Below are 21,728 nucleotides of genomic sequence, written 5' to 3'. Positions count from 1 at the left end.
TGTGAGTTTCTCTCGCATTATTAGCGTGCATGTTCTCCATTAGGTTTGCTGTGTCCATGTAGCTTCATCATTGATGGTTCTTTAATCTCCTGTATTGGCTCTTCTCCACCGAACTCCATCATTGTGGTCAGTTCCTCTGTAACATTTGTAAATTTAGGGCCATCTTTCAGGTTTTACATCCTTTCTTTACAGCCATTGTTTTTCTTTTTATTCCCCATAGTTAGCATTAATTTGTACTTGTCTGAGAGTCTTCAACTGGTAGCGTTCCTGTCATTCCAGGCGGCCACTCTCTCATTGGAGAAGCACTTCTGAATTGAACTTGGAATGTTTAAGTTTTGAACATTTTAAAGGTTCTCAGAGAACTGATAAAACTCTGAATCCAGATAGAAGCATACTTTTTTACTTTCTTTATTTTTATTATTTTGTTTGTGTTTTCTTTTGCAACCTGGCTAACATGGAAATATGTTTGGCATGACCTCACATGTATAACGGATCAGAGTGCTTACCCTCTTGAAGACCAGAAGGGCAGGAGAGAATTTGGGACTCAAAACTTTAAAAATTGATTGTAAAAAATTTTTACATGTAATTGGGAAATATTTAATAAAATAAATAAAAATAATTTTAAAAAATAAAGTTTCTGAAAGGGGTTGATGATAGGATGGACTAGTAAAATTCGTATTTGAATATTGGTGATAATACCTCTGACATAGCAGGGCATAGGGAGGTAGAGGAGTTGATTTCTGGGAGAGATGGGATCTCTTCTTTCATTGTACTTTATATCATAGTATTTTTCCTTGGAATATGTTTATATATAATGTAACTATATTTGGCCTTTTGATTATCTGAATGTAAGTTATTCACTCTAGTTATTTCTGTGAGTTATCCATAGCGAATTTTTAAATTTCAGTCTGTCTTTTTTATCACACAGCTTACATCCATACCACTTCTCCACCTCTCTCTGCTATTTCATTGATTTATGTGCCCAAGGAGGGCACATAAAACCATTTTGGTTTGGTTTGGTTTTTTAAATAAAGACTGAGTTTCCCTATATCTACCATGCTAGAAGTGCAGGGACTACTGGTGGTCCCAAGCCCACTACTAATTGCCTTGGAAGCTTAAAATCTGTTCTGTTTCTCACCTGGGTTGGTTTGTTTCTTCTTGGGCACCCCACTTCCCTCTTTCTAGGAGCTAACCATATTGGTGCTGGACTAATGTGGACACCTGATCAGCTTGGCCCATTTTCCTGACCTCAAGAGATTTCAATGACCACAGCCTCCCTAGTAGCAGAGATTGCAGGCTTGTGCCACAATGCCTTGCAGTTACACATTTTAATATTAGCCTTATCCAAATAAGGAAGGGAAATCCATGGAATTTTGTTTGTTTATTTGCATCATGAACTCCAAAGCAATATAATTATAAATTATGTTTTGGGTGGTGAATGTTGTTGAATTACTTATACCACTACTTCCCTCCATTAAAATAATAAAGTCTACCCTATTATAATTAATTTTGGGGGCGGCTAGGTGGTGTAGTGAACAGAGCACCATCCCTGGAGTCAGAAGGACCTGATTCAAATCCGGCCTCAGACACTTGACACACTTGCTAGCTGTGTGACCTTGGGCAAGTCACTTAACCCCAATTCCCCCCTCCAAAAAACAAACAATAATTAATTGTTCAACTTAATGTTTATTTTTAATATCCACAGAGTCCTCCTCTGATGCCACATAATACACATAATAATGTTGAGATAACCCTGGGTTCTTGAAGGCTGTGCCACTGGAGGGCAAGCTCTGACTGGTTCTTTAATGCTGGAAGGGCTCTGACTACATGGTCTCAGACAGGGCCAGCCTAAACTGGTACTCATCAACAACAGACCAACCCTTGGAGCCACATTATTTTTTTAAATTAAATTTGTTTGTTTATTTACTTTTATTTTACAATATTCAGTTCCACAGTCCCTTGAGTTTCAAATTATCTCCTCCTCCCTTCCTTCCCCCCCCCCCCCAATCATGGCAGCATGCACTCAAATATAGGATCTACAAATATCTTCACATTAATCATTAGTCAGGTTGTAAAGAAGGATTATAACTGATGAAATGATCAGTGGGAAAGAGGAAACCCAACAAAACAAGAAAAGGAAACAGCAAGTAGTTTGTTTCACTCTGTATTCAGACTCCGCATCTCTTTCTCTTTCAATCACGAGTTTTTTGGAGTTGTCTTATAACCTTACATTGCTGAGAGGAGCCCAGTCCATTGAAGTTAGTCGTTACACATACCTTGTGTCTGTGATTGTGTACAAAGTTCTCCTGGTTCTGCTCTTCTCGCTCAGCATCAGTTTATAGAAGTCTCTCCAGGTCATTATGAAGTCAGTCTGCTCCTCATTTCTTATAGCACAGTAGTATTCCATTACTTTCATATACCACAGCTTGTTCAGCCATTCCCCAATTGATGGGCATCCCCTTGATTTCCAATTCTTTGCCACCACAAAAAGAGCCGCTATAAATATATTTGTACATATGGGTCCTCCTCCTACTTCTCTGATCTCTTTGGGATATAACCCTAGGAGTGGTATTGCTGGGTCAAAGGGTATGCACTTATTTATAGCCCTTTGGGCATAGTTCCAAATTGCTCATCAGAATGGCTGGATCAGTTCACAACTCCACCAGCAATGCATTAGTGTTCCAATTTTTCCACATCCTCTCCAGCATTTGTCATTTTCCTGTTTTGTCATCTTAGCCAATCTGGCCGGTAAGATGTGGTACCTCAGAGTTGTTTTGATTTGCATTTCTCTAATCACCAGTGATTTAGAACATTTTTTCATATGCTTATAGATATCTTTAATTTCATCTTCTGAGAACTGCCTGTTCATATCCTTTGACCATTTATCAATTGGGGAATGGCTTGTATTCTATAGATTTGACTCAATTCTTTGTATATTTTAGAAATGAGGCCTTTATCAGAGACACTGGTTGTAAAAATTCTTTCCCAACTTTCCACTTCCCTCTTAATCTTGGTAACATTGGCGTTATTTGTACAGAAGCTTTTCAATTTAATATAATCAAAATTATCCATTTTGCGTTTTATAATGCTCTCTCACTCTTGTTTCATCATGAAGTCTTCCCCTCTCCATAGATCTGACAGGTAAACTATCCCTTGCTCTCCCAAATTGCTTACAGTATCAGCCTTTATACCTAGATCATGTTGGTGCCACATTCTTTGGCAATGACCATCCTTGAAATAAAACCAAAAAATTTCAGAATGATGGCTCATAATTTTTCAGTCCTTTTCCCATCATGGTGACAGGGTAACAGAATAGGAAATGGAAGAAAACAATCACCATCTTTAGACCATTATTAGATATTCACTTAACCGTTCATGCTCTAAATGTGACCAGCAAGTGACCAACAAGTAGACCTGTTGGTAGAGGAACCGAATTGTTTCCATCTGGATTTTCTCCTTACAAAGGAAGCCAGAAGGAAATGGCAGCTGAATGGAAGGATGGTCCACATGCCCTTCTTAGAGCGACACATAAAGGACTTGGCAGGATTCCGTAGATCTGCAATTTCCTCTACAATCCCCTTTTTCTGACTTACTGTATTTATGGAAATAACCCATTTACTTGGGGTTCATTAAGTTCAAAATAAAATAAATTAAGAGGAAAAGGCGTCGTTGCTAGGGTTGGTTTCTTGGGTGTCTAGAAGCAGCAAGAAACAACATTTTCTGACATGTTTGTTCATCCCATTACAGTGCTCATAGTAAGTATAAGAGGGGTGGGGATCTCCATCTGCAGTGGGACTTCCTACAGTGAGAGTTCCTAACATTGATGAAATTAGCAGTCCTGTGCCTGTCTGTAATTTATAGCTATATGTCTTTTTTTGTCTTATAAACACTGGTATTGCCTTAGATTGGAGGCATCAAATACACATCATAGATTACTTCTTATAGCACCATGTACAGATGGCAGTTTAGCAGCTTTTAGATAATGTCAGGGATATAAACCAGATGCTGAGGTCTCCCTGGTCTCAGCCCACTAGGGGCTCCAGCTTTTCTTCAGGGCTATCCATTGCAGGCCTTTTTTCTTTCTTTTGTAGTAATGCAGCCTTTGCTCTCTCACCCCTCCAAATATTTTCTGACCCTTCCAGAAGTAATGATCCTATCCCACTCCAGCCTGAGTAGCCAAAGGGAAAGACTGACTCAGTCTTAGCACCAACCTGTCAATATCTGACAGCAAGGCCTGGTACCAGTTCCCATCACCTGACACAGGAGCTCTTTGTACCCAGGGTCCTCAAGCCAGCAGAACATGAATAGGGTACCGGATGATAGGCAGATTTTCTCCTGCTGATAACAGACTTCCATTTTTTTCCCCCTTTTCATTGAAATAGGTGGGAGCCAGGCATGAAGCCACCACAGATGTCATTCAAGAAACTTATTGTTATGTTAATGAGGCTGCCTTAAACCATGCAGGAAATTACCAGGCCTGGGTAATTTAACTATGGGAAATTATAGCTGGAGAAATTCATAGCTCTTCTGTCAAAATGGAATTAGGTTTTAGCGGTTCCCAAGAGGACAAAAGTGCCTTTTTAAGAACCGGGTATTTATAAAGACCCCTTTTGTCTTCCCTCTCTCTGTGTCACAGGCTTGTTTTTTTATTTTATGAAGCATCTTTTCCACTAGAAGCCTCCCATTTTTCCCCCTTTATAGTGATTTGTTGTGTGTGATTTTCTTTCAGTACTGATATTTACTCAAGGTTTTAAGTAGTTAACAAGCTGTCAGCAGAGCTACCAAAATCTACAGTGAGGTCTTTTTCCTGAAGCTGTTATTCTTTAGTCCTATTTAGTAGAAAGGTTCTTCTTTTTTGAGTCTGGCCCTACTCTCTTGGAAGCAAGTGGAGTACAAATGTGGATCTGACTTCCTTGGGTGAATTTAATTTCCCAAGTTGTGAGGGTTATTTAGTAACAGCTTTTTTTTTTAATATTAATTTTTTTCAGTTAACAAGCATGTATTTTTTCTCTATCCCACCTCCCAATATACTTTTTAAAAAAAGAAAGAAAAGAAAAAGAAAATCCTTGTAACAAATATACATAGTCAAAAACAAATTCCTACATTGGCTAGTTCTGCTAACATGTAGCTCACCCTGCATATAACAGCTTTTCGAGGTTGATGTTGAGGATGGAAGGCCAATGCTAGGTATGCATAAAGGTCATCATTGTTACTCACCTGCCCTTTGACTCCATCTTGCATAATGTCCTACCAGCCAGAGACCTGGACCAAGTAGTAAGTAGAATAGATCAGACCCTACTACCTTTAGCATAAATTCCAAAAGTGGGAGATACCACCCTATGGAGGGTGATGGAACGATCCAGGAAGTGGGGTGAAGCAGTAGTAGCCTCAGGTGCAATTGGAGGGGGTGTTGAATAAGAAGAAGGGGACAGTGGAAGCATAAGGAAAGAGAAGAGAAGAAAATTTTGAAAAACCGCTCATACATATTTCATCTGTTGTGTAACAGAGTTAAAATTGTAGTGATTACATTATTTTCCAAATGAAAACACAAAATGCAAGTTATTGATCAGTGGTCAAGTCCAAAGACAAGTCTTAACAAGCAGGTGTTGGCAGGCGAGTGTGTCTTGCATTGTGTCAAAGTCCAACATGGCTTGGCAGGAATATGTATGTGTAATAACTTGTTTGCAATATGATACTATATGGTACATGGTGCAATATTGTGTCATCAAAATTTCAGTGCAGGAAAAAAAAACACAAATTTACAATAAATTATGAAATTTAAGTTGTGTCATTTAGAAAAATATCTTTTTGAAATGATACATTTTTAAAAAAAAATTTAAAGGGTTAAAAAATATAGATTTCCAGGGGGGTGCTGAGTAATTTTTTTTTAAAGGGGACAGTAGGTCAAATAAATTTGGGAATCTTTGAGAACTCTGAGTATCTCTGTGTCCTATTTTTCAGGCCACGAGTACTCCTCACAGTTGTTGGCATTCTAGAAGCAAGTTACTGAAGTTTTCTCCCAGGAAGCACAGGAAAGATTAGTTCACCCTTGTGTCTGTTAGCTTCCCTCTTCAGAAAGGAAAAATAACCTTTCAGTATCTCAGCATGCTCAGTTTCCTTGTTGACCCATTTCAGGGGGGAGTTGTTTCCTCTGATCAGGATTTTTTTCTTCAAGCCCTGGATTGTTGGAATTGAATTTACTGTAGTACAGTGCCAAACATTACTGCTTTGTCGAGTTTTGTGTAACTGGTTTTCTTTGTACAAGGGAGGGTTTGATGTAGGGAAGAATTCAGTCTGGAAATTACTGTCACATTTGTAGAGAAAGAATAAATAAGAAAATGGGAACTTTAAAAAAAAGGGGGTGGGAGGCACAGGATATATTGCATGTTCCCAAAGACTTTTTTTTTTAAACATCGTTCTACATTTCTGTAACATTTTATAGTAACAGAGAACTTTATGGTCAGTCTCTCAGTTATCCAAAACTTGTAAAAATAGAAGAAATCTTGATCAGTTATCTAATTATGAAGCTAGGGGAACCCCATCAAGTAGGTGGTGCAATGGATACAGCACTGGGCCTGGAGTCAGGAAGACTAGAGTTCAAGACACTTACTAGCTATGAGACCCTGGGCAAGTCACTTAACTCTGTTTGTCTCAAGTTTCCTCATCTGTAAAATGAACTAGAGAAGGCAGTGGCAAACTGCTCCAATATTTTTGCCAAGAAAACCCCAAATGGAGTCATGAAGAGTCTGATAGGAGTTAAAATAATTAAACAAGGATGGGGGAGGAGGCTTGACCACAGTGGATAGAGCACTGGGCTGGGAGTGAGGAAGACCTAAGTTCAAATCCAGCCTCAGATACTTATTACCTTTGTGACTCCAGGCAAATCACTGATCCTCTGTTTGACTCAGTGTCATCCTCTGTAAAACAGGGATTATAATAGCACCAAGCTTCCCAGGTTATAATGAGGCACAAATGAGTTATTTGTAAAGTTCCTTGCAAATTTTAAAGTACTCTTATAAATACTAGCTGCCATCATCATCCTCATTAGGCCATCTCTCTTAGCTTCCAGCAAAGACTTCAGGCTCAGCCATCAATCAACCCTGTAATGTATTTTAAAGCTCTCGAAAGGAGATTATTTATCTTCCCTTATATATCTACTATTGTTCTCAGATTTGGATAATGCACTTTATCCCCATTTTATAGAAATCATACAAGTTAATATGAGGACTCGTCTGAAACCCCCTGAAACTGCTTTCCACTGTTGTCCACATTTTAACAAGCTAAAGAAAAGCTGTGACAGGGACTTACAGCTTAGAGGGATTCTTCTGTCACTCAGAATTTATGGCATAAGATAGGACCATCTTCACTCGTTTGTTCTTTTCTGAGTTTCTTCACTTTGAAGACAACTACTTATCTTTAAAGAGTTAATCAAAGTTCTTGAACCAAGCAGGTTTTAAGCTTGACATCCTTAACCAAGATTCCTCTCTAGCTCTGATATAGGATCAAGACCTGAGGACTGGCAGAAGGTGGTGTGTCCACCAGGTGAAAATTCTTGCATCATCTTAGGCTGTTTTTTTCTCATTTGTCCAGTTAAGGCCCATCTGTAGTTTCCCGATCATATACTAAGATGTCTCTGTGCTGTGTTTTCTAGGCTGCCAAGAGAGTGATCTTACTGTCTGGGACCCCAGCCATGTCCCGGCCCTCAGAACTCTACACACAAATTGTTGCTGTCAAGCCATACTTCTTCCCTCAGTTCCACAATTTTGGGTTGCGTTACTGTGATGCCAAAAAGGTACTTCTTCTTTTCCCATTATCATTCATCAAATACTACTTTCCTTGCCATTGTTGTATCTTTCCTTGGCATTACCCAACATAGGGGCTAGTGAGTCTATCCTATGTCATAAACCAGAATAGTGTGCCTGGGAGGACCGTGGGGAGAGAGAGCTGGCCAAGGAGTAAAATTAATAAGAAAATTCCAGGAACTTGGGATCTGTCATGTAAATGGAAACAAGGGCAGAGCCTGTGGGGATGTATTAGAATCGAAATAATGTGAGCAAAATGATTACTTAAGGAGGTAAAAATCAATACAAAATAAATAAATGGAGGAAAATGCAAGCCTGGTAACTATTGGAATTAAGTGTGAATGGCTTCAAGAACCAAATAAAATGGAAAAAAAAAACAGATATGAAAACAAAACTTAATCTGTCATGTACAAAAATATATCTAAAAATAAAAACACAAACAAAAAGAAAAATGAAAGGTTGAAACAAAATTTACTATGTATCAGGCAATTCCAAAAAAAAGCAAGAATTATAGTCATGCTCTCAGAGAAGGCAAAAATGAAAATTCAGAAAGTCAGGGGAGTTATATAGGGAAAATATGCTTGAAAGCACCATAGACAGTGAAACAGCATAATTAATCATATTAAAAACAAAGAAAGCAAAAACCATATGATTATGGCAATACAGCCTTTGACAAAATATAATACATGCTTAAAGCCCCTAAAAAAAAAACCAGTTAAATAAGGGCTTCTTTTTTTTAATATGATAAAAAATACCTACCTAAAAAACAAAAGCTGGCATCATTTACAATGGAGAAATACTAGAAGTTTACCACATATGAAGATAAGTTGAGTTACTCTATCTTCACTATTTGACTTAGTTCCAGAAGTGCTAATAATAGCAATAAAATGAGAAATAAATTAAAAGTATGAACATTAACCAAGAGATGAGATTATTTGTAGATAACATGACTTAGAAAATCAGCAAAGAAATTTACTGAGATAATTAGTAACTTCAGCAAAGTAGCAGAATTAATATCTATATACAAAATAAATTCATTATAAATGATAGCATTTATATGTAACAATAATAAAAACCAGGAGAAAAGGATAGAAAGTGAAATCCCATCCACAGTAACTACAGATTTCATTAAGTATCAAAGAGTCAACCTACCAAGACGCACTCAAGATTTTTTACAAAACACTTGTTACAGAAATAAAGTTGATATAGGTAACTGGAAGGATTGTCATTATTCATCATTTGTTGCCATTGCTCATCATTTGGACATGTCACTATAATAAAAATATCATTACTACCTAAATTAATTTATGGATTGAATGCTTTGTTGATCCAGCTATCACTGTTTCTTTAAAGAATTGGATGAAATAAAATTCACTTGGAGGAAAAAGCAATCTAGAATCTCAAGGGATGTTGGATGACTGAATACATGCAAAATAGCACTTTCAGACCTCAAAGTATAGCATAAAATTGTAATCATAAAAATTGGTTACTGCTAGTTAAAAAATAGAAAAATAGACCCCTGAAACAGATTTAGTTTCTAAAAACAGTCAAACGTAATAGCCCAGTGTTTGATAAACCCAAGAACAACAATAATAACTACTACTGCTGCTGCTGCTGCTACTACTACTACTACTGCTGCTGTTGTTAAGGAACATAAATATATAAAGCCCCAAAGCCATTCCCCAGTAGTTTCATGATCAAAGTTTATGAAAAAGAATTTTCTAAAGAAATACAGACTGTCAACCACCATGTGAAAGTTTACTCCAAATCACTGAGGTGAATGAAAATGATCTAAAACTCTGAGGTTTTAATTCATACCCAGCAAATTGTCAAAGGACTGTGGGAAGTTAAGACATATTCACATTCTGGTGGCAGAGCTATGAATTGGTGCAACACTTCCAGAAAGTGATTTGGAATGAATTCTTTAAAAAAAAAAAAATGTGACTGCATTGTGATGCTTTGCTTGATCTATTGATCCCTAGAAGGGATCCCAAAGGAGGTCAAGGACATAAATGGAGACCTCAAATATACTGATACATTCTGAACAACACTTTTTATAGCAGTAGAAATCTGGAAACAAAGTAGTAGATGCATTTCAATCTAATTGAACGAATTATGGTGTGTGAAAGTAATTAAATATTATTACACTTCAAGAAATGGCAAATATGAGGAATTCATAGAAACGTGGAAGACTTGTATGAACTGATGCAGAATGAAAATAAAACTAGGAGAAAAATAAAGTAACATTACCAGTAATGATAATAGTTCATAGCTCTTTAAGATTTATAAAGCTCTTTAAACAAAACAGTAATGATAGCTAGCATTTATATAGTGCTTATCAACCTTCCAAGGTTGGTGTTATTATTATCCTCATTTTGTAGCTGAGGAAACAGAGACAAACAAAAACAAAGCAAGATGTCTCATAATTGCAATGACCAGTCTCAATGCTGGAGAAGAGGTGAATAAAGCATCCCTTTCTTTCCCTTAGAGATAGAAGGAACTATGAGTACAAAATGTTGCCTAAAATGTCACAGTGGTGTGTTAATTTTATTTAACTGGTTTTCATTGGTCCAAAAAAACTCATTTGGTGTGTTGGAGTTAAGGGGGGAGGTATTAATATCAGAAAATGTCATATTAAAAACGAAAATGCTTTTTAAAAAAATACAACAAAGGACAAGAAGTTAAGATTTTTAAAAATATCTCTAGGGGGGGAAATTCTCCACTCCCCTGGAGCTGCTCATTCCAGAATTTCCTTTTCCTCACAGTCTTGACACTGTATGAAATAGATATCGATATCCTAGTTCTGACCAAAATACCAGGTGTACCTGGATCCCATACAAAATAAAGTACTTTCTGGCTTCTAGGCCAACTTCTTGTCTCCTCAGTATCCAAAAACAATCTATGACCCGTTCCCCTATTTTGTATATTGTTTTTTCCTTGGTTTATCATGAGAGGGATGTTTTTCAGGCTTATTGACGGTAAGTACTAAAAAGCTCATTGGCAAAAAGGAATTAATTCATCAACCAGGATGGACCAAAGAGCCTTGAGCTTGGGATATTTTTGTTAACGGAATAAAGTCTTTCCTAGCTCCCCAGGGCCATTAAAACCATTTTAGCCAAGAGGAACAATTTGCTGTGTTGGGACCTTGGGAGGACGTTAATGGACATCAGGTGTGTTGTCTGGCAGAGAAAGTATCTCTTCACCTTTCCTTCATTCTCAGTAGGAAAAAATGGAATATCTGGCTTTGCTAATGATGGTAATAAGCTCTTGAGTGCAGTGAAAAACATAAAATGAGCAGGTTTCTGTTTCCTTCTGTCAGCTTTTCCGGATGGCCCCATAAGGCCTCTTCAGTTGTCCCTTGGCCATGAGGACAAAAGGTAGTTTTTCCTCTTTCAGTCAGGAGTTGTTGTTTTTAAGTATATTTTTTCCTATTAAGCATTTTTATTACACTGCCCTTCCTCCTCTCCCCTTCCTCATTGAACAAATTTAGAAAAGAAGTAAAAAACACCTCAGTCCATCACTGCATAGCCCAGCTAAGCAGATGCCCACGTTCTCCACATCTGAAAGCATTCGTGCCTTTTAGTCTCACCCCCTTCCTGCCAGGAGGCGAGCGGCTGTTTCAGCTTCATTCTTTTGGACCTGGGGCTTATCACCATGGGGATCCCAGTCCTAAAGTCTTCCAGAAATGTTTTCCTCTATAACGTCATCATTGTATAAATTGGTCTCTTACCCCTCCTGTCTTCACTGGGCATCAGCTTTCTCTGAGATTGTTCAGGTCATCATTTCTGATGGCGTCATACTATTCCATCACATTCACACACCACACTTTGTCTAGCCATTTTTCCGGTAGGAGGATACCCCCTTAGATCCTAATTTTTTACTCCCATGAAAAGAGCTGCTGTTTTTGTACATTTAGATCCTTGTCTATAGAAGGCATCTGATGGCATCTTTGACAGAATCCAGACTTTACAGAACAAGTCCCTTTAATAAAAGGATTTGTTCTTTAAAATCTGAACTCAGTCAAAAGGCTGCACCCAAGGACCTCGGGTGAGGGACATGTGGCCTCGAAGCTCTGCTCCTGTGGAGTAGAGAATAGAGTATTGGGCCTGGAGCCAGGAAGACCTGAGTTCAGATGTAGCCTCAGATACTTACTAGCTGTGTGGCCCTGGGCAAGTCATTTAACCTCTTTATGCCTTAGGTGGAAATAGGAATAAAAATGGGAATAATAATGACTACCCCACAGGTTGTTGTGAGTTTAAAGTGAGATAATTCTTGTAAATTGCTTTGCAAATCTTAAAGCACTATGCCAATGTTGTTTTCTTCTTTCTTTGGGGTATGGGCCTAGTAGTGGTATTGCTAGGTCAGAGGACATGCAGAGTTGTGCACTTTCTGGGTATACTTCCAAAATGTTTCCAGAATGGCTGGGCCACACGGCTGTTATGAGCCCTGACTATAATCGTCTTTACAAATTAGAAGAGAGAGAATGTATTTGAATGCATTTTGTATAACATAAAGGATTATATAAATGTGAAGTTAATAACTAACATTTATATAGCATTTCACAACCATCCTGTGAGGTAGATGCTGTTATTATCCTCATTTTATAGATGAGAAAATTGACGCATAGAGAGGTTAAATGACTTGCCCAGGGTCCCCCAGCTGGTAAGTATTGAGATAGAATTTGAACTCAGGTCTCACTGCTTCTAAACCAGCCCCCTAACCACTACATTACCTAGCTGCCCAGGTTTACATTAATGATCTATGGCAAAGAAGACCTCCTGCTCTCTCTGTAAGCCTCTCACAAACGTACACGTCCTCGAATTGGAAAGAACCTTAAAGTTCATCTCACCCCTCTTCCCACACAGTGCAGAAAGGCTCTGTGTACTGTCACAGCCTTCCAGCCTTTGCTTAGGCCAGGGGTGGGGAACCTGTGACCTTGAGGCCACATGTTATTCTCTAGGTCCTCAAGTGTGGCCCTTAGACTGAATCCAAACTTCACAGAACAAATTCCCTTAATAAGAGGATTTGTTCTGTCAAACTTGGGTTCAGTCAAAAGGCCACATGTGGCCCTGAGGCCTCAGGTTCCCGCCCCTGACCTAGTCTGCAAGGATAGGGAGCCCTCTGCCTCACAAGCCCACCTCTTCTACTCTCAGGCAGCCCTCATTGTGGGGAAGCTCTTCATAGTGATGAAACCTGTCTCCCTATCACTTCTACCCATCAGTGCTAGTTTTGCCCTCTGCAGCCACTGAAACTGCCTCATTCTTCTTCCCTGTGACCAGTTCTGAGCTATTCTGAAGATAGCTATTACATACCCATGCAAGATTTCTCATTTTCTAGGCAAAGCTCAGGCTCCTGCTGGTAGGGTTCATCCAGGAAGAGGTAAGGGCCAGGCATGGAAGGGAACCAATGTGCAAGTGTGTATATCATGAAACCAAATGTTAATAATAAAAGCAATAACAATAATACTAATATTAGTAATTAAAGAATTTAATCAAAAGGCCTTCCATGGGTGTCATTCACCTAAACCCAACCAGTAGTGTATCATCAAAGAAATATTGAACAACTGAGTGAATCATTTGGATTTGATTATAAAAATGAAGGCGTTTGTGAAGGCAGTTCAGAAATGGGTCATTGCTCTCAGAAATTACAGACAGATTATTTTCAAGGATCAAGAAACAGTAAATCACTACAGATTATGCAAAGAAACTGTATAATGTTATATCACTGCAACCTGCAAAAATTTAGCCTCTGATAGCTAGACACAACCTGGTGGCTAGAATTATACTTCAGAAACTCACTCTTTTTTTATGAATTTAACAACTGACAAAATCAGCCCCAAGCTGCAAATATAGCCTCAAAGTATTCTCGAGGAGTCAACAAGAACTCTACTGAAACCAGACCATAATCCCAGATGAAACCTATCCACAATTGCCTGGATGTACCCATAGTCCATAAGAACTTCAGAATAGTTTAAATAGATATCCTACCAAGTATTCATTTTCTCTAAACTATATGGAATGGAAAATTTTCAAAATATAGAGACCTAGGAAAGGAAATTGAAGTCATATAGGAATAAGATGAGGTGTGTGTGTGTGTGTGTGTGTGTGTGTGTGTGTGTGTGTGTGTGCAGGCATGTGTGCATAATTCCCATTGTTCTGACTTTAATTAGAGTTATCCCCCAAATGCTTGCAAGAACCTAGTGTCACCTCGAAGCCAGACTGAAGCATCAAAAGAGGACTCTGGGTCGTCTCTCCCATTTTTTAAAAAATTATAACCTCTTCCTGTCCTCAGACTAGTGCTACTTTCACGGCCAGCACTGTGTGTGGGTTTCTAGACATCAGAAGGGAGAAGGTATTGTGCCAAAGAGGTGTCTTGAGGGACTCCCTGAGAACTTTTGCTTGGTTTTTAGGGTTGTGTTTCTGATCTTTAAGAATAGTTTGGCCTAACCATGATTACAGATGAAATATGTTGCCCACCTCCAGTCAGAGAGGGAAGTGATAGACATTGGCTGCCTGGGAATGGGATTATTCTGGCTCATCCAGTCTTAGAGAACCAAAGCTTCTTTTTGGATATAGCCAATGTGGGAATTTGTTATTGTGTGTAATTGTAACAAGGGTTTTGTTTTTCTTTCTTTTGGGGGTCAGGGGGAGGTGGGAAGAAGAGGAAGAAAGAGTGAATTTGGTTCATTCGGCCTCTTTCCTTTTAACCTCTGGTGTTTCTCTGCCTTGATTCTCCACAGTTGCCATGGGGGTGGGATTATTCTGGCTCGTCCAATCTTGGAGAACTAAAGCTTCTCCTGGAAGAATCCATCATGCTTCGACGGCTCAAATCCGATGTTCTCTCCCAACTCCCAGCCAAGCAGCGCAAGATGGTGGTGGTTGCCCCAGGACAGATGAATGCCAAGGCCAGGGCTGTCCTGGCTGCTGCAGCAAAGGAAATGACCACAGAGAAGAAGAATGTGAGTCCATGGCTCAGGGGGCATTCTTTTTCTTTTCCCTTTTCCTAGGACCTCTAAGAGGAATTGTATCTGAACATGGTTTGAAAAAGCTTTCCATCTGAGTTCCAGTATATTATCAGAAAACATGTCTTGTTTCCCAGCTTCCTCTCTTTCTATAAGATGTGCTAGCTTGTCCAAGATTCTGTTAACCAGCCAGTCCTTGTTCCTACAGGCCAATGTTGACTAATACCCTCAGTGATAGTCTTGAAGCATTCACTGTTGGATCCTGTTTTATGATTATGAATTATCAAAGAAATGTAAAGTCGTCTTCGGTGTAGTTTTCCTGTTAAGGGATACCAGGTTGTAGCCTAATTCTTTAAGAATGTGTCAGTCTTGTGTATGGTCAGTCTGTTCACCACAGTATTTGAGAAGGCAGAACACCCCACTTCCCAGGCATGATAGATGACAGGAGTTGCCTTAGTAAAAATAAGAGTCTTGACTTGACCATCATCCCTGTTTCACCAAAAATAACATTCATTCTTTGCTTAACTGTGCTTGACACAATGTACAGTGTAGCTTGGACCTAGAAGGACTCAACCTTCTGGCTGATTACAGGACAAATGGGCCAGATATAGAACACCTCCAATTCCTTTTTGTCATTCTTCCTTTTAGTCCTCTGGCAGGCAGAACAGGCTAGAAAGAAAATGGGAAGCACACCAGTGACTCTTCAAGTCAGATTTAATTTGTGCTGCAGAGAATTCCATAAGCTGACCCAGGGAACTACTCTGTGGGTGATGAGAAGTCATACAGGCCAAGCCCCTCATTCAGCAGATGAGGAGACAGACCCAGAGGAGTCCACTGACCTGTCCAGAGTCACACAGCGAGCAAGAGCAGATCTTGGGTGTGAATTCAGGTCCTCAGTCTCCAAATTCAGTGCTCTCTTCACTGCTACCCTGTCCTGTGAAGTTTGTAGCCTAATTCCAGCAACACGGCTATAGATATAAAGATACGAAAAATAAATAAGAATCAAGCCACCACCAAGTATTTATTAAATAGGAAGGAAGAGAACATTTATTAACCATTTGCTGTGTGCTAGTCACTGTGCTAAATGCTTTATGATTATTATCCCATTTCCCAACCCTGGGAGAGAAATGTTATTATTATCCCCATTTTACAGATGAAGGAACTGAGGCAGACAGATTAAGTAAGCACTTGCCCAGAGTCACACAGCCAAGAAGTGTTTGAGACCAGATGTGAACTCAGAGCTTCCCAATTCCAGGCCAAGTACTGTATCTGCTGAACTCTTCTGGCTTCCTCAATGTGCCTAGCACTCGGGACACAATAAGAAAATGAGACAGGCTCTGTCCTTAAAGAACTTAGATTTGGGGAGGGGAGGAGACAATATATTCAAATATAAACATTTGAAATAAGGTTCGTGTTATCATGTAGATAACCACAGTCCATCAACCAACATTTATTAAGTGTTAATCATTCATTGGTCATTCCAAGGTTTATTAAGTAATGTTTCCCACTTCCTGAGGGTCTTATGAAGGTTTAATGATTACAGATCCCCAGATAGCATGGAGATTGTGTCAGTCAAAGTCATTCTTCTCTAGGGTGCTCCACACTGGACCCCAGAAGATTTGAACAATTGAAACGTTGCTTTTTAGTGGCGGTAATGAAAGACCTTGAGATCTTGGGTTGGAAGGGTTAAAAATGAAGGGACCTATGGGTTTTGGCTGAACAGGGAGCCATTTATGAACCACTGGAAGATTATTTCCCACCCTACCCCATCTCCTATTTTACTGTAGCTTTTTGAAGTCCAAAATCTCCCTGCAATTTTGCTCATCACATTTGTTCCAACAGAGCCTGGCAAACCTGTCAAGAATCCATTCTTTCTTTGTTGTATCATGCTCCTCCATCTGGGAAGAAGACATTCGTTAAAAAGCTCCAAATCCCAGAAGCCAAGGTGAAGCAGCCAATTTATAAAATATTATGTATAATGAAAGGCTTTTTTATATGTCCGCTGAAATAATAGGTATGGCTTCACAGGCCGGAGCAAAGCTGAACATAATCAGCTTTTGTCTAGAGCCAGTTTTTGATCAGCAAGACCAGTGGCTGCAAAATGGATCCTCCTCATCCACTTGGCAATAGGTTCCTATTTCTGGCATTAAAAAAAAGTCTATGCCTTGAATTAATCTTATGGAATTCCTAAGGGAGCAGCATTAAGTGTAGAGGAGGCAACAGTGGATTTGGAGTCAGAACACGTGGATTTAAGTCCCAGGTCCACCACTTAAGTATCTTCATCTTCCTGAGACCCAATTTCTCCATCTGTAAAATGGGAAGAATACATGCTGTATCCTCTTCACAGAATTATTGGGAGGACCAGATGAGATAATGTGTATTTCTTTTAAATTTATTTATTTACTTTTAGTTTACAACATTCAGTTCCACAATTTCTCCAGTTTCAAATTTTCTCCCTCTCCCTCTCCTTCCCTCTCCCCACCATAGCAGCATGTAATCAAATATGGGTTCTACAAATACCTTCATGTTGAACATTAGTCATGTTGTAAAGGATTATAACCTACGATCTGAACAAGGAGAAAGAAGAGATAAAACCAAAAAAAAAACCCCCACAAATGAGAGAGAGAAATAGTTTGCTTCAGTCTGCAGACTCTCGTTCTTTCTCTGGATGTGAATATCCTTTCCCATCATGAGTCTTTTGGAGTTGTCTTCTAACCTTATATTGCTGTGAGGAGCCTAGTCTATCAAAGTTGGTCATCACACATACAGTGTGTGTGTAATTGTGTACAATGTTCTCCTGGCGCTGCTCTCCTCACTCAGCATCAGTTTATATAAGTCTGTCCAAGTTATTATAAAGTCTTTCTGCTCCTTATTTCTTATGCACAGTAGCAGATAATGTGTATTTCTAAAAGTGTAAACCACTCTACTAAGGCAGACAAGGTATTAACTAAAAAATAATAATAGAAAGATGGACACAAGTTGGACGGTGGATATTTTTAAAACTGTAGAAACACGAGATACACAGATTTAGAGATATATGTTCTTCAGATGTTCGCATGGACTATTTGTGCCCAACCTGTGAAATCAGCCCAAGAAAAATGCATGTGGGCACTGTGCTAGGTCCTGAGGGTACCACGGCAGAAAGGCCACGGGCCTCCTTTGACCTCAAGGAGCTTCTGTTCTGCTGAGTGGAATAGACAGGAACATGACAAGCTCCAAAGAAGTGATCGTGGAAATTTTAGTCTAAAATGACTGGAAAATTGACTGCTTAGTCAGTGTAGGAGGAAACACATTATAGGTGAATAAGACTCATCCCACTGTGTGGAGCCCTCTTCTAGACTCCATGGCGACAGCCTTTCTCTCTCCTCACATGGTAAATACTTTAGTAAACCTTTAAGGGCAGGAATGACACATGTATTTGCCTGGAGCACAAGATGAACTGGAGAATAGCAGACAGTGAAGGTGTTTAGTAACAATGACAGCTCACACATCCTGCCTCTCAAAGCTCTTCCACATTCTTCATCAGTTATGATCGTTCAAGCTGCCCTACACACAAGCCAGGTGGAATAATTGGTATCCCCATTTTTCAGAGGAGAGAATTACTGCCCAGAGTTCCAGTGACTTGCCCAAGGTCACACCTTGTCATTGTCAACTCCAACACTAGAGCCTAGGTCTCTTCAAGTCAAGGCAACGAACATTTATGAAATACCTGCTCTGTTCCAAGCTCCATGCTAAGAGCTAGGGGTGCAAAAGAAGGCAAAAAACAAACAAGCAAAGACAGCCCCTCCCTCACGAGGACTGGGGGACACAGCATACAAGCAACTGTGTACAAACAAGGAATAACATATATTCACACACACACGAATATATGTATGTGTAAATATATGTGCATATGTGGATATATACACACGTGCACATGCAAATATACATGTGTGCATGTATACATGTATGTATATATTGTGTGTATGTGTGTGTGTGAGATAATCAGCACATGAGAATGTAGGGGGACTGGGAAAGGCTTCCCTCCGAAGGTCAGATTTTAGCCAGGACTGAAGAGATGCTATATCCTGAGCCCCTTGAGAGCAGGGCCTGGCATTTGCTTTGTATCTCTCTTTGTATCCTTAGCACGATGCCTGGTACATAACAGGTGTTGAATAAAGGCCTATAGATTGACTGACTTGAATGAAGCAGTCAGAGAGGAGGGAGGAGAGAGTGCTAGGCCTGGAGGACAGCCAGTGAAAACACCTGGAGCGGGGAGACTGAGCATTGTGTGTGCGGAGCCACTGCGGGAAGGCCAGTGTCTCTGGATCTCAGATGGGGAGTAAGTTGTAAGAAGGTTAGAAAGACAAGGAGGGGGCTGGGTGATGCCAAACAAGACGTTATGTTTGGTCCTGGAAGTGATAGGAGCCAGTGGAGTCTATGGAAGGGAGGGAGGCAGGGAGATCAAGAGAGTTATCCTCAGGTTTGCTGGAATCAGCTCAGACCAGTGAGCATTTATACCTCAGACACTGGCAAGTGCTAGAAGTCAGGGCTTGAGCTGTTGTTTTATTTATTTATCTAGACTTAAAGTGATGGAGAAAAAAAGGTCAATAATGCAGATTCACCTTTTTTTCAGCACACCCCTCCTCATCCCTGCACCTTAAGATTATTTTGGCAGCTGGGCGGGGGCTAGCCTTGAGGCAGGAAGACCAACCAGCAGGCCACTGCCGTCATGCAGGAACGAGGGGATGAGGGCCTGTACCCAGGAAGGTGGCAGCTGTTCTCTGAGCCTCAGTTGGTCATTGGCAGCACACACAGCAGACATGCTTGTCAGCTTATTCCAGAACCAGGAATCTCGGCAGATGTTAAGCTCTAGATCTTTCTGTCCACAGAAGCGGCAGCAGAAGGAAGCCCTGCTCCTTTTCTTCAACAGAACAGCAGAAGCGAAAATCCAGCCTGCCACGTAAGTGCTAGGGTGCCTTTTAAAAAGGATCATGTTGTCTGGTTCATGTTCCTGCCCGTTAAAGACTATTCCATCTTGAAAACAAGTGTTAGGTGACTGTGCCCTCCTCTACCAGACACCCTGGGATGTTGCCAGCTGCTACGGCCCTGCTACTGGTTTCTGGCTGGTCTGGGGATGCACTTCTGTGGCTACCAACTCCTACTTCCAGGAAGTCTTGCTCTAACACAGAGATGGGGAGTGGGGATGGATTCTGCCACTGTCAGTGGGACAAAGATATGGTAGAGTGCCATCGCCAGGATGGGCCCCCTGCACGGGCAGAGCAGTGGGGGAAGCTATCTTATAACTTTCATCATTTCCAAGGACCATCTGACTGTGCTCATCCTGGAAACTGGGTGGTTTCCCATACCTGGTTGTGTATCTTTCCTTGTTAATATTTTTTTGTTCATAGCTCCCCTTTGTCATTTCCATTAAGCAAGCAGGAACGTTTATTAATCATCTACTATGTACCAGGCATTGTGCTAAGTTCTGGGGGTGCAAAAAGAGGCAAAAGACAGTCTGTGTACCGTCTTTCTCTATTGCCTGCCCATAACCTTCCTTCCCCTTTCTCCACGCCTGCCCAGTTTAGACCTGAGATTCAAAGGAAGATGGTTCTATGAGTTAAGAGCAAGACTGGTGGACACTGTCTTCATCGATGCTTTGTTCCTCTGGGATACACAACCTTATCAAACTCAAAAAAGCACCCGAGACAGATGAAGTATTGACCTAAAGAGCACATTACCATTTACTCACAGGCAATTGAAATCAGCCATCCACATGAAACACAAGTGATACGGATTTTATCTTGGAATTATTCTCCTGTCTTTGGCATTCTGTTCTGAATCCTCCCCCATTTTCTGCTTTTAAGAGAGGAGGAAACCCACATTCTTTCATTCTCAGTGTGATAGAAACTTGGGAGCATTCTATCGACATGCAGTTTGGCTGGCTTTTTATTGTTTTGAAGTCCCACAAAATTCTGGAGCCATAATGGTCCAAACGATGAAATTTGAGTTTAATGTGGGTGAGTAGTGCCAGAGTGACAGCTGGAAGGCCTGATGTCTGTGGATAAATGGAGGAACCCCCAGTGGCAGCCCCTCTCACTACCTAAGACCTATTCCTCTTGGCCCCAAAGACCTCTCCCTCCGTCTTCTCAGGGTGGCGAGTGTAGAGTTCCCCATGTCCTTTGTACCTGTACCTCTCTGTAAAGAGGCCTATGAGTTTTAGCCGCTTCTCCTTCACCCTTTGCACAATGCCCTTTTCATTTATGACACCATTAGGATACTAATGAACTCCAGATGTGGTTTTTATAGCATGGGAATTTATCCACCAGAAACTGATTTGAGTTGCCCCCACCGTCCCATTTCTCATAGGCTACTGAGCAGCAGATGGTAAGGATGTGTGCTCTCTCCTTCCTAAGCTAATGACCTACAAACCCTGGTGTTGTGTTGGTATCTTCCTCCCCAGGCCCTGGGCCTAGAGCCACATCATTCCCTTAGAAGTTTTTAATTCAGCCATTGGCCTCAAGTCATAAATAACTTGGCATGTATAAGATAGTTACCATTCTTAGGAATGAAATTGTGAAAATATGTGTGACCTAAATACCCTTCACCTAATAGAAACTGGGCAGTGAACCTTCAAGAAAGGTCATTATTTCTGCTCTCCTCCTTTCTGCCTTTCTTTTCATGGGAACCTGAGTCTACCACAGTTGAGAGTATCAAGGAGACAGGCAGATGAACTAGGGAAAGAAGCTCATGCCAGTACTTTTGGGTGAGCCTAGAATCCGCAGGGCTCTATGACGTTTTAAAAAAACTCTCCCACATTTTCTTACATAGTTAGAAAAAGGAAAAAAGCCTTTAGATTTGGAGCTTGACAGCCTGTGTCTTCTCCTCTATCCCTGTCATAGGATTTAGAGCTGGGAAAAGAACTTACAAGTAATCTACCTCCCTTGTTTTATAGATGATAAAACTCAGGGCTACAAAGTTGAGGG

At 40.3% G+C, this 21,728-nt stretch overlaps 2 protein-coding genes across 6 annotated transcripts in view; both read left to right on the top strand.

Annotated features, from left to right (window-relative positions):
* RPL37A (ribosomal protein L37a) overlaps positions 1-21,728 on the top strand; it is a 362,834-nt gene that overhangs the window by 298,014 nt on the left and 43,092 nt on the right. The window lies entirely within an intron of this gene.
* Positions 1-21,728, top strand: part of SMARCAL1 (SNF2 related chromatin remodeling annealing helicase 1) — a 90,942-nt gene that overhangs the window by 49,964 nt on the left and 19,250 nt on the right. For all 4 annotated transcript variants that reach the window (XM_069075183.1, XM_069075184.1, XM_069075182.1 and 1 more), the window contains 3 exons: positions 7,652-7,792; positions 14,542-14,760; positions 19,635-19,705. In XM_069075183.1, coding sequence (XP_068931284.1) covers positions 7,652-7,792; positions 14,542-14,760; positions 19,635-19,705 — 431 coding nt within the window. The remainder of the gene's footprint in view (positions 1-7,651; positions 7,793-14,541; positions 14,761-19,634; positions 19,706-21,728) is intronic.

Source organism: Petaurus breviceps, unplaced genomic scaffold (assembly GCF_028583685.1).
Source record: "Petaurus breviceps papuanus isolate PSGF00001 unplaced genomic scaffold, PetGlider_PUasm1.0 90903, whole genome shotgun sequence".
NCBI lineage: Eukaryota > Metazoa > Chordata > Mammalia > Diprotodontia > Petauridae > Petaurus > Petaurus breviceps.
The sequence above is the reverse complement of the archived record's forward strand: the minus strand, read 5'-3'. Positions and strand labels throughout refer to the sequence as shown.